We start from the raw sequence: 15,722 nt of genomic DNA on the forward strand, positions 1-15,722 counted from the left end.
CAGAAAACAAGGACACGTACCTTCGAAAGTCAGTTTTTTAGCTTTCAGGAACAAAATGCAACTAAGGTAGCTCACACAGCACTTTAACTTTTAAATCCTCAACCTTTTTTTTTCCAAAATGTTGTAGCTTAATACAAAACACAGCTGATCTTTCAGCACAGCTAAATGGGATATTTTGAGCATGTTTTAAGTAGCCTGTGTTTTCGTGCCAGCCTTGTTTGTAAAGTATCATATTTTATTTCAAATGTGCTGTGACTGTGCCCTCTTTGTAGACAAATTCACTAATATTATTATAGCTTATTATCACTTTAACTTAGAGCAAATAATCTCAAACTGTCAGCAGAAGTTCAAGAACTTGGAAAGTAACAAAAAAAACCATCAATTTACCTTTAATCTTCTTGTACTTTTTGTACCATCTTCCAAACTCCTGGCATTTGGTTGCTGACACATTGGCATAGTATGTACTATTTACAATGGATGAAATCATACTCTGGAAGTACAGAAAGAAAGGCAAAAAGTGATTTAAAATATCTTCCATAATTAGAAATCTTTTTCAGGGAAAGTGAATGACATGCGAGTGCACAATGTTCATCCCCTTGTGACTTTAATACCAAAAGAACTGTCTGATCAATACAAAAATTTGGTTTCAGTCTTCATTTTATATTCAAGGCCATAAATGGAAGTACAAAATAATTATTACTATTTTGCATAATTACATTAAAAAGATGCAGTACAAACCTGCACTGAGACTAGCAGCTCAGCCTGGGGGGGGGCAGTTCTACTTTGCTTTGTACATGTGGTATTACAGTACATAAACTTCAGTTGCATACCAACAGGCAGTGCCATGCTGGGGAACACGTGCTCACTGCACCCAGGAAAGATCAAGCATGACTTAGGAACCAGATCCTAAACGTAAGGTTAGATGCTCCAGCATGCATAATCCACACATTGCTTTTCAGATGTGTCTATTCTGCTTCCAAATGCAGCAAGACCACACAGCCAAGCACTGAAGAACATCCGTGCTGCTCGCTGCAGAACACTGAGGCAAATAAGTTTAATTAATATAATTTATAGTAAGGTGTGATTAGCCCTCGTGTGAAAAATCACCCAGAAATCAGCAGCGCCATTCAAAGCAAAGGGAACTACAAACACTACAACACAGAGCAACCAAAATCCACAAAAAAGCTGTACAAAACTGCAATATTACTTGCCCAGCCAGCACCCCTCCCTACTGCACAAATTCCCCCTAAGTGACTGAGTACAAGTGGACTGAAGGAGAGAGGTGCAGACTGGTTTTGGAGCACCTGATACCAATAAAATTGGTATTTTATATCTGGGATGCTTCTGCCCATAGGGTGTGAAACAGCCTGATCACTAGAAGTTTTTCCTTTTTATTTTTCCCCTCCCTTTATTCATGCTATAGAGGAGGCATACTTTTAATAACAACATTTTGCTATCCTTTTCCCTTCTCTGAACTCTTCCAGGGTCAAATCATTCCCAGCACAAGTACACTTCCAGCAAGGAAATGCAATCTAACACCACTAACACACAGGAGCCAGTACACCTTCTCCAGAAACCACATATTCCTTATGCCCTCCTTCCCACTAATGTCAAACCTCTGAAAAAGCCCTGGCATGCTGTGTGACCTTTCTGCACAGAGATGAGAAAGCAAGGATGATCTCACAGATCAAACAAAGTATTTCCCATAGGTTCAAGCGCTGGCCCTCGGGTTCCTGCAAGTCTCATGCAAAACGGGAGCTTGGCCATTTCTGGAAAACTACAAGGCTTACACATTGGCTCACCCAACTTAACAATGCTTTAAAAACAAAACCATCCCTGCCCTCTTCCAGATTTATCCAGCCTCCTACCTAATTCACTGCAGTATCACAGGCCTCTGGCCATTCCCAGCTCTTGAGTTTAGGGACTTCAAAAATGTGAGCAAAACTGAGACACTTAAGATAATTGGGTGGTACAAATTAGTTTCAATCTTCAACAGGTAATTTCACTTTCAGTAAAGAGGTTCTTCCGCCTCTTCACTTTGACTTTTCCACTCAAAGTGTGCTACGGTGCACTGCAGTAGAGCATGAAGGCTATGAAGTAAGACCCTTGTTAAGTAGCAGCTTCAATTTCTAAAACTGGCATACAATTTTCTAATTAAAATCAATATTTTAAGACATAAACCTAGCATTGCAGCAGTCAGCAGCAACTCTCTGCCCATAAATCCTCCCTTGCTCTACAGCATTGTAACAAGCAATAGTATTCTGGAAGCCTGACAAGGTGACAGCCTCTGCTGAAGAAGGATTTTGAACAAAGTTGAGCTAACATGGGGGGTTTTTAGGGTCACTTTAGTTAAATTTCCAGTCACTAAGAATGGGTGGGGAAATTGTTAAACTCTGTCTATATATCAATTTGGTTTTTCCCTTTCTTTTTTCCTCCCCCAAATCCTCTAGCTCTACAATAAATCAACATTACTGAAAATGTGGGGCTATTAAATATCACAGAATATATTAACCCATTAACTTTTATTTGAGAAAGCGAAGTTTAAGCTAAATATTAAAATCAAACAATATGTCAACCATTGGTGAAAAATCCCAGGACAGATTCTCTTCAGCTCTTGACAGTAGAGCAGGGGAAGGAAATGTGACAACTTTCAATCCACATACCCTCACTATTAAACGTAAAGGAGCCTTAGGGGCATTTCTGCTAGGAACCTTGATACGTCCACAGAAAGGAATGATCCCTTTAGAAGAGAGTGACAATAAAACCCACTGACTAATTGCAAATTTCTAAATAATGTATATTATTCCTGGTAAAATCCTTAAGGATGGAATGGATTCTATAAGGCAGCAGATATGTTTAGTATGTGTGTGGAATGAAAACTACTTAGACCAGAAGCTAAGAAATATCCACATGAAGAAAATCGGGTGCAGTAAGTTCAAGGAGAAAAATACAGGACGTGCTTACATCCAAGAAAGCTTGTTCCAGCAAAAAGACACAATGCATGGTCAGAGTTGAAGTGAGTTATACAATACACAGGAAAGACAGAAATCTCTACCAAAAGCTGGAAATGCTGAAATAATTTGGTTTCTTTCTGTCACACACACTCTCTGCGTCTACTCTCCTTCCCCCCAGTGTGGTTCACTGGGGTTTATTTGTTTGAACAGGAGCCATATGCTAAGGGTAGCTCAGCTGCAGACATGTAATACACCTAGCAGAAAAAAACTGAACAATTTTAAATCAAGGTGCATCATTACATTTCCCATTAGTGGCAATCAGAATCCACATCTGGGCTGCACAGAGAGCTCAGACACCAAGAGCCAGAGAACCGCTGCTGGTAGGAGTGGGAGCTCCCTGCACTGCCCCTCTCCACCTCTGTACTTGAGGCACTGTGAACACATTAATAAACAGCAGCATTTACTCTGCAGTTTGACTCCTAAGAGACCACTCTGCAATTTGCTGCTGTCAATAATACATTAACCACAAGGGGGTTGTAATGACATTTCATATTTGGCACAGTATTTTTTTAAAACTGATTTGGGAGAAGGAATTGTATTAGAGACATATTCAGATGATGGTAATAGACAGCTCCTATACAACCTTCCATTGTATCTTCTGCGTCTTGTGAGCCAAACCAAAAGAGACTGAAACTTTTTATGGCAATAACAATAATAATACAAGCTGCAATCTGCAGCCTCAGTTCAAGGGTTAGTCACTACCCAAGGTCACTTATACCTGTGCCTAGAATTAAGCAAGCTCAATTTTCTGCAAAAGGATCTCCTTGTAGCTTTGCCCACTAAAGAAATACTGCATCAAGGATTTCTGCTGCTACAGTTCTGCCATCGGTAATTTTATAAACATATTTCAGACTGAGGATATAGACGGAGTAAACCAACTGCAGCATTTCCACCTGGTAGGCTTTGAAACTGAAGTGGGGGGAAAAAAGACCCAGACAACAAAGGAATTCTGCATATGAAATGATGCATAGTTTAGTTGTACTATATATTGAGGAAGACTGGCAGACACAACCATATGCTGCAATAATCACTAGCTGACCAGATTCCACAGATAATTCTATTTAGAGAAATTACACTTAAACCGTGTGAAAAGAAAAACACTTTCATATTCAATGCTCTGTGCATACCTAGAGCCACTGCTACTGCTTTAGTAAACAAGGCAAGTTACATGGCTTTTCCTAACACAGCCTTTCCATGCCTGTTAGTTTCGCAGACCCCAAATGGCTAAGGAAGATGGGGAATGCAATTCCGATCAACTGCAAAGACCTAAATTCTGCCCTGTATCTCACCTCTGCACTTTCCCTGGAGTTGTAGTCATAACACAGCAAGGCAAATTTGTGGTGAATAGAAAGAATTCTCTTGGTTCATGGAGGCCTTGGATCATGAATTGCAGGATGAATGTACAGTGCAATATAAGACTGGCAAAAGCAGGAGAAAAAATGTTGGATGTGGATGAGCAAAGCAATGGATTTTTAGCAAGCAGGAATTACTGATGTTTTGACTTTTAAAAGATAAAATTGACAGGCTAACCTATGATTCTAATACAGTTTTTAGAAGACAACATATTTTTCTCATTGAGTAAAGTTACCCGTATCTGGGTGCTGAAATGTTGTTCTGTTTTTTTCTGAGAGGCAAGGAGGACTTAGCCATGAAAATTTTATGAATCTCTCATTATGGCAATCTGAAGTACAAATAGAGCTCATGACATCTGTAGGAACCTGTGTCTTAGTGTCTTAGACATGACATCACTGCCATTTACAAGGCAGTCACAGGGAACGAGACTGAGTTTTTGTTCTTTTTTAAAAATAATTACATATACCTTTTTTTGTTTGCTGTTTCCTAGAAATTGGGGCACAACTGCATACTGCATACTTTTTATCATGGCTGGAGGCTGGTGAGAGCTACCTACGGGTTAGTGAAGAAGACAAGCCTCTGCTAGTGGGGGCAGTGGGAAGAAACCGCTTGAATCTTGCATTTGAGAATCATTAGTTCTGTTGCAAAAGGTTCAGATAAAAAGTTAAATAAATAATTCACAACTCTCTAAAAAAAGAATCAATTAATTCATAATTCTCATTTGGCAACCCATTAAGAAAACATGGTATAAAGATACTTTTTATCATACTACTTAGAATTTCTCCTTTCCAAAGAAAACAAGAAATATTTTTGTATTTATAGAATTGTTTGGTGTAGGCTCTTTACTGAACAAATATGAACTTTAGTTCTTGCATATCTTTTTTTCCCCGAAGGCTGTTAAAAGCACTGACCTGTGAGAGAGGGCATTCTTTGGCTAATGTGCTCTGATTCATCTCTTTGAGCAGTTCCTTTAAGGCATTGCGAACTGTGGCATGGTTCCACTGCTCTGCTGGCAAGTCTTCCAACTTCGAACAACTGTTAAAACAGAAAGCAAAAAGTAGATAGAAACATCACCTTTACAGATGCTTACCTTTTGCTTGCAAGTGCTATAGATCTTTAAGCAACAAGCGCATCCTTGAAGTTTACTGCTTGGTCAGCCCATCAAGGTGTTTCTCCCATCTTTCCCATTCCCACCAAGCATGACTACCAGAAGATGTGCAGTTTGACACACAGCAGCTAATCCCACTACGGTATTATATGTGTGCATAATCATTCCCTCTGGGGTCTGATGGAAAGCAAAGAAACTACATACAGCAAGCCCCAGAAATGGCTGGATAAAGCCATCATCTCCAGACAGAGAAAGATACTCCTATTGGGACAGAAAAATAAACACATATGCTGCACTCCCCCAAAAAAAATCTCTAAACAGTAAGGGCCCTCACTGTGTGTAGGCAAGACTTTGAAAAGTTAGTTTAATTTTATACAGGTTCTTATACTGCCCTTACCACTGAAATATCCGAGAGCCTTTCAGAAACACATTAAGCCATGTGCCCAACATCTGTCACATGGAGTTCGTTCTCACTCTCATTCTACAAGAACTGCATATGTAGTGAAGCTTTTGTCTTCATATGACTTGTGCCTCATTTAACAAGCTTATGGTTTGTGTCTATGTACACAGGGCTAGAGCCGTGGAGCACATCAGAAAGCTGGGAGAAGCTTGTCACTGCCATTTCTGCCATTCTGACTTACTGCATGCTCTCCAAACAGGCTCTGAGGTGGTTCTGCCTTCTACCCGAATAGCCTGGCTTTACCTTCAGAGCTGAATGTTCAGTCATGCTTGAGGAGTTCAAGTACTCAATGATCATCCTTATCTCAAAGTCACAACCAATCTTTTATTTACATGGCATCCAGGCACTTTGATAAAGAATGAGACCTTGATCTTTAGCTAATACCCTTTGCTAACACAGATGTGACAATAGGCTATATGGACTCCTGGTAGCTCACACTTCTGATATGAATTACTCCACTCCAGTTCTATAGCAGCTGTAGGGTCTAGATGTTCTTTTACAACTATGCAGCAGACACAGTCCAGTTGAAAAACAGTAACAGTACATAAATCCAAGGAAAGACCTGATCATGGGGATGGAAACCCCAGGCCTCGTCAGAGATATAACAGGAAAGAAAGGTTGCTGTTTGGGAGCTTAATGTCAGTGACGCACCAACTACTTCAAAATTCCAAATTGAACTGAACAGCTGGAGGGTATGTACCTGCCACCAAATGACACACACACACATGTCCCTGTGTACCCCTCTTCTGTCCAGACTAGAGCTTCAAAGCATTGTGGGCAAATTATTCCAGAGTGTCTGTTATTTTTGACTCTGTCCTCTGGCATGTCCTGACAATATAGATACAGAGGGCTGTGCAATGTAGGCTTATCAGTAAGTAGGTCTAGAGTATGACATGCATTGCCAAGGACCTACCACACCTGCTTACATCAGTAACTATTTGAGGACTCTTTTGAAGGCCAACAGAGAGAATGAGGAAGGAAAAGGCTGGGGAGGAGGAAGGGAGAGAAAAAAAAAGTAAGTGTTGCAAGCTTTTGCTTTGCTAATCAGAACTAGTATTCAGGGTAAGAAAATATTTTCTAAATGCCAAATGGAGCTGCAGGGACACATTCCTTCCTTGTCTTCTTGCCTTTTTGCTGGGAAAACCACTGGAGAAAGAAGAAAAAAGTCAAAAAAGTTCCCCTCCTTCCCATCTCAGCAAGTGGCAGTAGAAGACCTGGATTCTCACAAGGCAGCCCCTAGAAAAAGTCAAGTAGTTTATTATTTGATACAATCAGACCTTGAAAATCTATTAAATTAGGGACTGTAGAAAGGTCTGCCTTTAAAAGCCCCATACCTTTACTTGATCAAGTTTCTGCTCTTCCCCACTCTGCTACCATACTGCTGCTTCAGAAAACACGCAGTATCAGTTGGAACATGCACTAAAAAGCTGCCAGGCGACCCACTCTTCTCTTCATTTTCTTTTCACTTCATCAAAAGACCAGAAATTAATGAAGACAAGATGTGCTAATCTGTGCAGTAATGCTGCAACTGACCAAGCAGCTCAGAGAATAGAGAAGGACAGATGTTCAGAAACACTCACCTTTGTAATTGGATTTTCAATGTCACAACATGATAGACATCTTGTAGCATGTCGGCTACTGTCGCATCTGGTGCATCAGTCACATAACTGAGAGGGAGGGGATTCCACCTCCCCAGTCTGATTATTCCTGAAAAGAAAACAAAAAAACATACTTTATATTTTATTGGCTATTTACTAAACCATTTGATGCAGTTGTTTGTTCCCGAGATTCAAGATCTGCCTTGAGGTTTATTGCAGTCTTGCCCAGAAAGATGTGTTCTACTGACTCCTGTAGCAAACAATGGGGAAGAGCATGAATAGATTTTAAATTCTTAGCAAACAGTTGCTGACATGTTCCTGGCTCTTAAATTACTTCAAGGAAGCCAGGAGGCTTCCTCCCTTCACATTTTTCAGCATCCCACTAACGCCTAGTTCTCTAAGTTAGAATAAGCTTTAAATACTCCGTAGTCATGATTTTGCAGTCTACAAAAACCTTTCAGTAAATAAATGCATTACTTTTGACTGGAACAGGAAAATTCCTATGTGTGGGCTTTCAGCACACAGTTACAATCTAAGTATGGTATGATTCCCAGTGTGGATGAATGCCACTGGAAACCAACCAAGCAGGAAGAGTTCACTCTTCACAAGTTGCACTCTGCAGACGGTTGCTTTTCTTTGTGGAAAAAAAAAAACCAACAAAACCAAACTGCAAGCTGCTGACTGCAGATCCAAAATAGCTTTTTGGGGGCGGGGGAGAATGCTGTAAGCTCTATTTCTACTTCTGTCCATTCTTTAATAGGGATCATCACCTCTCCTGGATGAGCTTGTCACAAAGACTGTAAACTTGGATGGTGAACCATTTGGTGCAGAGGTATTATTTCTGTTTAGACAATTGCAGAGTGCCCACCCACACCAAAACCTATGACTAATGCCCAGGAATGACTTCCAGGAAGACTCCAAACAAAGAAAGCCACAGTGCCATCCTACATGACAGCAAAGCAGTTCAGCCTTGTTCTGCACTACTGCCACTACTGCTTTTGTTTCCTCCATCATCATGTTACCATTGTCCCTCTGTTCTGCTCACTTAACTTTCCTCAGCTCAGCCCTACAAGACAACATTCTCCCATTTACACTGATGCCTTTTGAGGTTTCCTTACATACCTTCTGATCTTCAAAAATACATCTGTAAACAAAACTGCCAGGCACTAACAAACTAGTACATGAGAAAACTACTTCTGTGACAACAGGAGTGCCAAGAACCCTGCTTGGGTATCTGAAAAGGTGTTGTGATGCCAAGAAACTTCAACCCCCTACTACTCCTCACTTTCTACCCCTAGTTCTTCACCAGCTCTGGAACTAATCAAACCAAAATAAAGGATAAAGGCCTTTTACCCTGATTTCCCAAATATGATCATGAAACAAATAACCACATTGAATCAGTGAAACAAAGCTTCTTGCTCAATGAACACATGAAGTACCTGCTATGGAATATGACTTGCCCATTCCTACACAGATTGAAGAGGAAATAATTTTAGTACAACTGCTTTTCTGTAGCACTTTAATCTTTGCATTTGCCACTGATGTACTGCTATGCAAGGCATTCTGTCACCACATCCTGCAAGAAGCTGGAAGTGACCTACTTCATCCTCGGTGATACAAAGTTTCACTGTAATATACTAGTACAGACAGGTTAGTATTTCAAGAGCAGATTAGAAAGGTTTTGGCAAGAGGAGATACTGTCCAAATTGAACAGAAAGTTAGTAAGTCTTGCTTGATATCCAATGCTTGAAAATGGGACATAAACAGAACAAAAACATTTAAATGATGCACTGTTTCATTATTAAGATTTAACAATCTGGTGCTGAATATGCTGCAGTATAAATAGTGCCTGGACTCAGATCCAGTAGAGTAACACACAGCACTCGTTCACAGCACCGTATGTCTTCAGTGCTGGCTCCTTGAGTCATATTCCACTTGCCAAGAAAAGCTGTTTTTCTTAAGGGGATAGTTTACTTAATGCTATCTCTGGTGACAACAAGAAATGCATATAGTACAGCATATATTAGTCATGAAATGAGCATCAAGGGTCCACTGAGTGAAATACATGCTGGGAAAACACAGTTTAGCTGCTGACTTCCTTCACTCCCTTCTGCTATATAATAATTTAAAGCAAAATCACCTAAAAATCCAGAAATCTATACTGGCTTCACAGAACACTTGGCTTCCTATGTTTAATCACGCCAAGTTTTCATGTAATTGAAAAAATAAGCATCATATGTGCCCCATAAGTCACATCTAAATTGGTAATACTTTACAAGAGGCTTTATTTTTCATTCAATTAAGGAAAGCACTCAGAGAGCACACCATCTGCAACTGCTCGGGCCTGGCAACGCTAGCAAGAGACAAAGAGATACTTGGGGGGCACTGAAGTTACCAAAGGTGTCCCCAAACTAAAGGAGTTTATAGAGAAAAACCCCAGCACAGCCAGAACACACCACAGGAAGCACTGTGCACTGTCTTACAGGACTGTCTGCTACTGCTGCAAGATAGGTAGATTTTTATTTTTTTTAAATCCCCCTCCACAACTGGAGAGGAAATTGTTTTGGCTGGATTTAAACAAACACAGGTGTTACCATAATGCTCAGTGCCTCTGCACGTTAACACCTGCTGTGAGTCCTTTACTCTGTGTTACAGCACTGCTGATCTATGCTATTTTTTCAGCCGGTGTGATAGGACATGTGAAACATTTTTTCTCCAGTCACATTATGCTGGTTCAAACGATAGCCAGAAGCCATGGTTTCCATCTAGCTCCTTAGCACATTTCCCAGGTGCTTATTTCATGGCACCAACCCTGTATTTAAGACAACTCTTGGGCCACATTTGGGAAGATGCTGTCAGCTTGTTGAGCAAATGTAGTCTCTGCACACTAGAAGACATCTCTGAATAACTCTTCAGTAAAAACTGAGTGGACCAAAATTTTCCACCTCAAAAGGTCCCTTCTCATCAAGGACTGAGTGCTTCTAGTGTAACAGAAACCCTGAGACAGAAACAGCCTGGTAGCAAGGGGTCACTTCCACATACACATCTTTTGTTGTTTCTCTCATTGACTCCAAGTGGTACAGCTCAGGCCTTTAAAGAAATCACTTTAACCAGCTTGGCTAAGCTTTTATCCTACCACAACTGAAACTTGGGAGTGGGGACAGAAACGAGCAAAGGTCACCATGTTATTAATGACTATACTACTGCTCCAGGAGTATCACTCCTCTGTCAGCTCTAGACCTTCTCAAAATTATGTGTGGATAATGCACAGCAGAGCAGACTGCTCAGGAAATCTGAAAACACATCTTCCCTGAGTTCCCAAAACTCTTCTTTTAATGAGTCTGATTCTCTTTCCAGTATCAGCTGGGACTCTTTTCCTGTGAGTTTTTTGAAGGGAAAGTTCAACAGACTTCAACACTTGCACACACTCAAGAAATGACCATGCACTAGAACAGCTTTCAAGAACTCATCTACAAATGGCTGAATGCAGCCCAGGCCAGTTAGGCAATTAAAGACAATAAAGAGATGAGTTTTTTCAAAAGACTTTTTTTTCCAAAACCTATTTTAGGAAGGATTCTCTATCCACACTGGCTGTTGGTTCTTGTACAGCATGTCCTTCTACAGTCAGGTATTTAACTAACTTTAAGCCTCAGCTTCATTAAAATGCAGATAATGAAATAAAAGAGAGAGTAACTTGGTTTAAAGTGTGCATAACTCCCTTTACCCACAAGAATGGCAGAACACATAAGTGGCAAATTTCTGTGAGCTCAAATGTCAAGTTCACACATAACAACCACTGCAATTCACGGCTATTCCACTAAGGCCAATGATGTCCCACACTGCCAGGGTGCTTTCAATTTAGTTTCATTTAGAATGCAGCTCCATTGGAGAAGCGACAACTACGCAAGTCAGAGCAGGACACTACATTGAACAGAAGCCTTGACCTGCTACATCACAGCTGACCTCTATATCTAGCAGGACTCATCACAGGATCTTCATGAGCTTTATTTTACAGTATCACCTGAAAGAGTGATGAATCTAAAGCACCAGGAATAGTCCTGAGGCTTCACCCTAGTGAGATGTAAACATAATGAATGCAAGGTTGGGGCTAAACCAGACATCCAGAATAACTACTTTGATCAGGAGTATAAACAGCGAAAGGCAAAAAACTGCTTTCTAGAAAAATACAGCTAAGTTGGCAAATCCTTTTCATTATTATGTAGCTTTTACTGTCCCATACAAAGTATTTATGTATGTGGGCTAGAAGCCTCATTTGTCTTTGCAAACAGAAAGATAACCACATAGTACACTCATTCTAAGAATGACACATCTGGGGTTTAGAACATAGATATCACAGTCTAGCTATGATACTTCTTGGTCATAAACAGAATGAGGTACTGTATCTCCCAGTCACCTGCACAGGTAACATTCAATCTGGATAGTAATTAGTGAGGCACCTCAGGTAGGCTTCAATACATCACTGCTGTAAAATCAAACTCTTAAAATGGGGCATTTCCCAAATTCATTTTTGTGGCTAAACAGAGCAAACCAGACCAGAACATGCTTCATCCCGTCACTGGCTCCCTTTGAACTATTCCCTGCTCCCACCATGGTTTCACTCCTGATTTCACCTCTCACAGGTTATGAGCATACCTGAGTTACATCTTAAATGGATACTTGTAGTATTAATGCAAATGCATATGCAGGATTAATGCAATTTATTTAAAATGTTAATCTGCTAGGGTTAAAATGAAGTCATGGGATCAAATGAAGGACATTTTGGAAGCTCCTATTAGCACCACGCCCTCCTCAACATTTTTCTCGAGGCAGAAAATGAATCATGAGTAATACTTGCCCAAATACATGCAAAGAGGGAAAAAGAAGGAATTTTGTCTTTGGCTAAGGCGGGAAAAGAAGGATAGTAGAGAATACTGATTCCTCACCAAACATTGCTAAGAAAAGCACTTGCCAATGATAAGCAGACAGGCCATTTGAATCTGTGACGCACCACACCGAAAACTCCCACCTCCCACAGCCTAAGCAAACATAACCTGCTGAGACTCATATCATGCGAAGGTGTCCAAGCAGGCAGTTGCTCTCCTCGTGGATTGACAGACACAGTCAGGCTGGAAACTGAAATGCAAAGCCTGGTTTTCTTACCATGTTCACTAACTTGTTGCGGGCTGTGGCAGTACAAGCTACATCCAGCTCAGACAAGAACATGTGCCTGCACAGCCAGACACAGCACACCAGTGTCTGTGTGAGCTTCAGAAAGGCTGAGGGAACAGGCAGTGCCCAGCCCAGCACGAGATCTCCCAGGCTACATTTACTCCTTCAAAACGCATTGAGCAAGTTTAAATCTGAAGTAGTATACCGGACCAGAGCCATGCCTCAGGTAGGTGTGGCATTCCAGAGCTGTATTAGATGTCCCAGAGCTCACTTACCAAATCCCAGGATCACAGCCTGAGTGACAGGCTGCAAACACAAGGCTGGGTGAAGAGCACAACCAACATTTCCTGCCGCGTTGTAAATTCAATCAAGTAGTTTTGATCAAACGTCTTACTATTTAACAGCAGACTCTCAGGAGATACTGCAGGTTAGCATTAGCACCCAAACACTTTTGATTCCTTTGACAACTCCAAAAGAAAGACCTTAATGATACCCAATAAAACCCTTGCCTCTGAGACCATAAAGCCGCAGGGCTCCCTTACAAAATGGGTAGGTTCTTGTGACACTGATTGCATCTGTTTATCCTCTTCAGAGGTGTTGTATCCCAACGCTTTAGCATGCAATTTTCCTCTGTTCAACTGTGCTTTGTTACAGAAATTAGAAATTGTCTGTCCCATGTAATAAGTACATAGAATTAATTATCCATAAACTAGTTTGCAGGAAAGCACTACCCTGCAGTACATAGTAACTCAGCCTGTGTTTCTAACCTCTACCCAGCTGTAGTATATCATCAAACTGTAACAACATAAAGCCATTATTTGTAGTTAATGTTGTTAATCCAGCAAAGGGAATGACTTTTCAAGCAGAAAGGAGGAAGAAAACAACAGAAAAAAATAAAAGAATAAACCTGATTATATTTTGTACTACATTATTGAGTTGCATTTTCTAGTTCTTTGAGAAATTTTTAAAAAGTATTATTCTACCTTTGCCCAGGGTGCCTACACTACCCGACTGAATTTCAAGCAATGACATACAGGGGTAATAGATGGGAAAAATAATCAGCATAATCCTCTCCTGTACTTCTAAAGCACCTTACATCAGAGGGTCCCAACACACTTTAGAAACATTCATTAACTGAACTTCACAACATCCCTGTGAGGTAGACTGTATTATGCAAATTGACAATATCAGTGATTTAGTGACTGAAAGCACACAATGAACATAATCCTGTGTTTATGCCAATACAAAAGAATCCCCCTCCTTCCTCATTTCAGTCCATAATAAATAATTCAGTGAGAGAACAGGAATAAACTATGTGATTACACTGTGATGTACACATCCACAAATCAACAGGAACACCCACACTCTCTCAATGACGAATGCTCCAGCCCAGCTCATGAGACTTGCGCAACTTCAGTGCTCTGCACAAAAGGGTGACCTTCACCCAAGGGAGAAGAACAGCCAAGCTTCCCAAAACTCTGGCAGCATGAAGCCCCTCGTACTGCTATTGCTCAGTCTTTGCTCTTGCTGTTTTAAAACGCTGTCACTAAGTGCACTGGCCACGGTTTACAGAATGAAATTCTGCGGTGCAACAACACATCTATGAGCTGGTTAATATAAACACTCATATCTAGCCTTTTTGGCTTGCACATCTGTATCAACACACAGACTTTAATACAGACTACGCATTAACATGGCTATATAACGATATATAGGATTAGATAATAAAATGTTTATAGAAACATGGATGTAACTATCAATAGAAAGACTGCTAGTGTTTCAAGATTTAATACTGAACTTCAGAGTACTTTCACAGACAAAAATTGCTTTGATATATGAAGCCTGGTTTGAGTTTTTAATTTTTTGAATGCTAGTGTTGCCCATTCCTTCCTCCAGCATGACTGCACTCAAGTATTTAACTCAAATAACATACACTAAACAGTTTGATGCCTTGTAATTCTACATATCAGGTTTACATTCTACAGTAGAAAGATTGTGCCCCATGTAATAGATGCTGCTTCGCATTTGGAAAACGTTATGTGAGGACCCTGAATTTTATTAGATTAATTTAATACAGGCACTAAGTTACTAGACTAAATTAATAAAGATCTTACAAAAAAAAGGGGGATGAGAGAGAGAGAACAGAATGAACCCACAAATTAAATAAAAATTTCTGGAGCTTGTTATTTTGGAAGTCTTTATTTAATTTTCCAACCCCCTATTCTGTTTGAAAAAAACAGTCAATAATTGGTAAGGAAAAAGGAAAAAAAGGTTGATGTTATTTACTTCGAGGGATTATTTTTAAAACTATTTTATGATAGAACAGGAATACCACAAATAAACAGAAGGGCAAGGAAGCAAAGGAAGCACAAACTATTACAAAAATGAGAAGTATTTTTTGACATTTTCTATATTACTTTTAAAACTATCACCTCCATTGAGGAAAGCCACATTAGCCTTGCATATCTCTCTTTAGTCATTTTAGGGATGAGTCTGCACCTACCTTGGGCAGTAAGAAGCAATACATTACTAACGAGAGAGACATCCGCTTTTTCTATCTTTTCTCTGGGAGAGAGAACCACTTCTTTAACATCACTTCCATGGCACAAACACACTCTTTGCAGTCATGACAACTCATGACAGAAAGGCTACTTGCACCCAGGATTTAAGCAGTGCTTGGGACATGTCTTTCATAACCTAGTCAGCCTGAAGCTCAGCTTCACTCTCCTCCCAGCTGCCCTCTCCTGAGCAGCACCATCACACCAGGGCTGGTTTTCTCAGTGCTGTTACTCAGTAGTCCCAACCGCTGTAGGATTGCAGCACCCACTCTGTCATTAACATCATGCCCACGTAACACCCAAAGCATGGCATTCTCTCCAGTTTTGTATGAAATTACTGTCTTTTGGGCAACCTCTACTCTTATGGTAAGATTGTTCCCAGCTCAGATCTGGGACACCTGAGCTTGCTCAGCTGCACAGGAGCACAGGCTGTGCCTCCTCCCAGGGAGTAGTGGCTGGGGG

The 15,722-nt window shown here is 40.5% G+C and overlaps 1 protein-coding gene across 1 annotated transcript in view; it reads right to left on the bottom strand.

Moving 5' to 3' along the window:
- SATB2 (SATB homeobox 2) overlaps positions 1-15,722 on the bottom strand; it is a 117,002-nt gene that overhangs the window by 63,644 nt on the left and 37,636 nt on the right. Inside the window, exons 3-5 of the mRNA XM_009074260.1 lie at positions 7,516-7,642; positions 5,279-5,402; positions 388-490 (exon numbers count right to left, since the gene is read on the bottom strand). Of these exons, the coding sequence (XP_009072508.1) occupies positions 388-490; positions 5,279-5,402; positions 7,516-7,642 (354 nt within the window). The remainder of the gene's footprint in view (positions 1-387; positions 491-5,278; positions 5,403-7,515; positions 7,643-15,722) is intronic.

Source organism: Acanthisitta chloris, unplaced genomic scaffold, assembly GCF_000695815.1.
Source record: "Acanthisitta chloris isolate BGI_N310 unplaced genomic scaffold, ASM69581v1 scaffold1995, whole genome shotgun sequence".
Lineage (NCBI taxonomy): Eukaryota > Metazoa > Chordata > Aves > Passeriformes > Acanthisittidae > Acanthisitta > Acanthisitta chloris.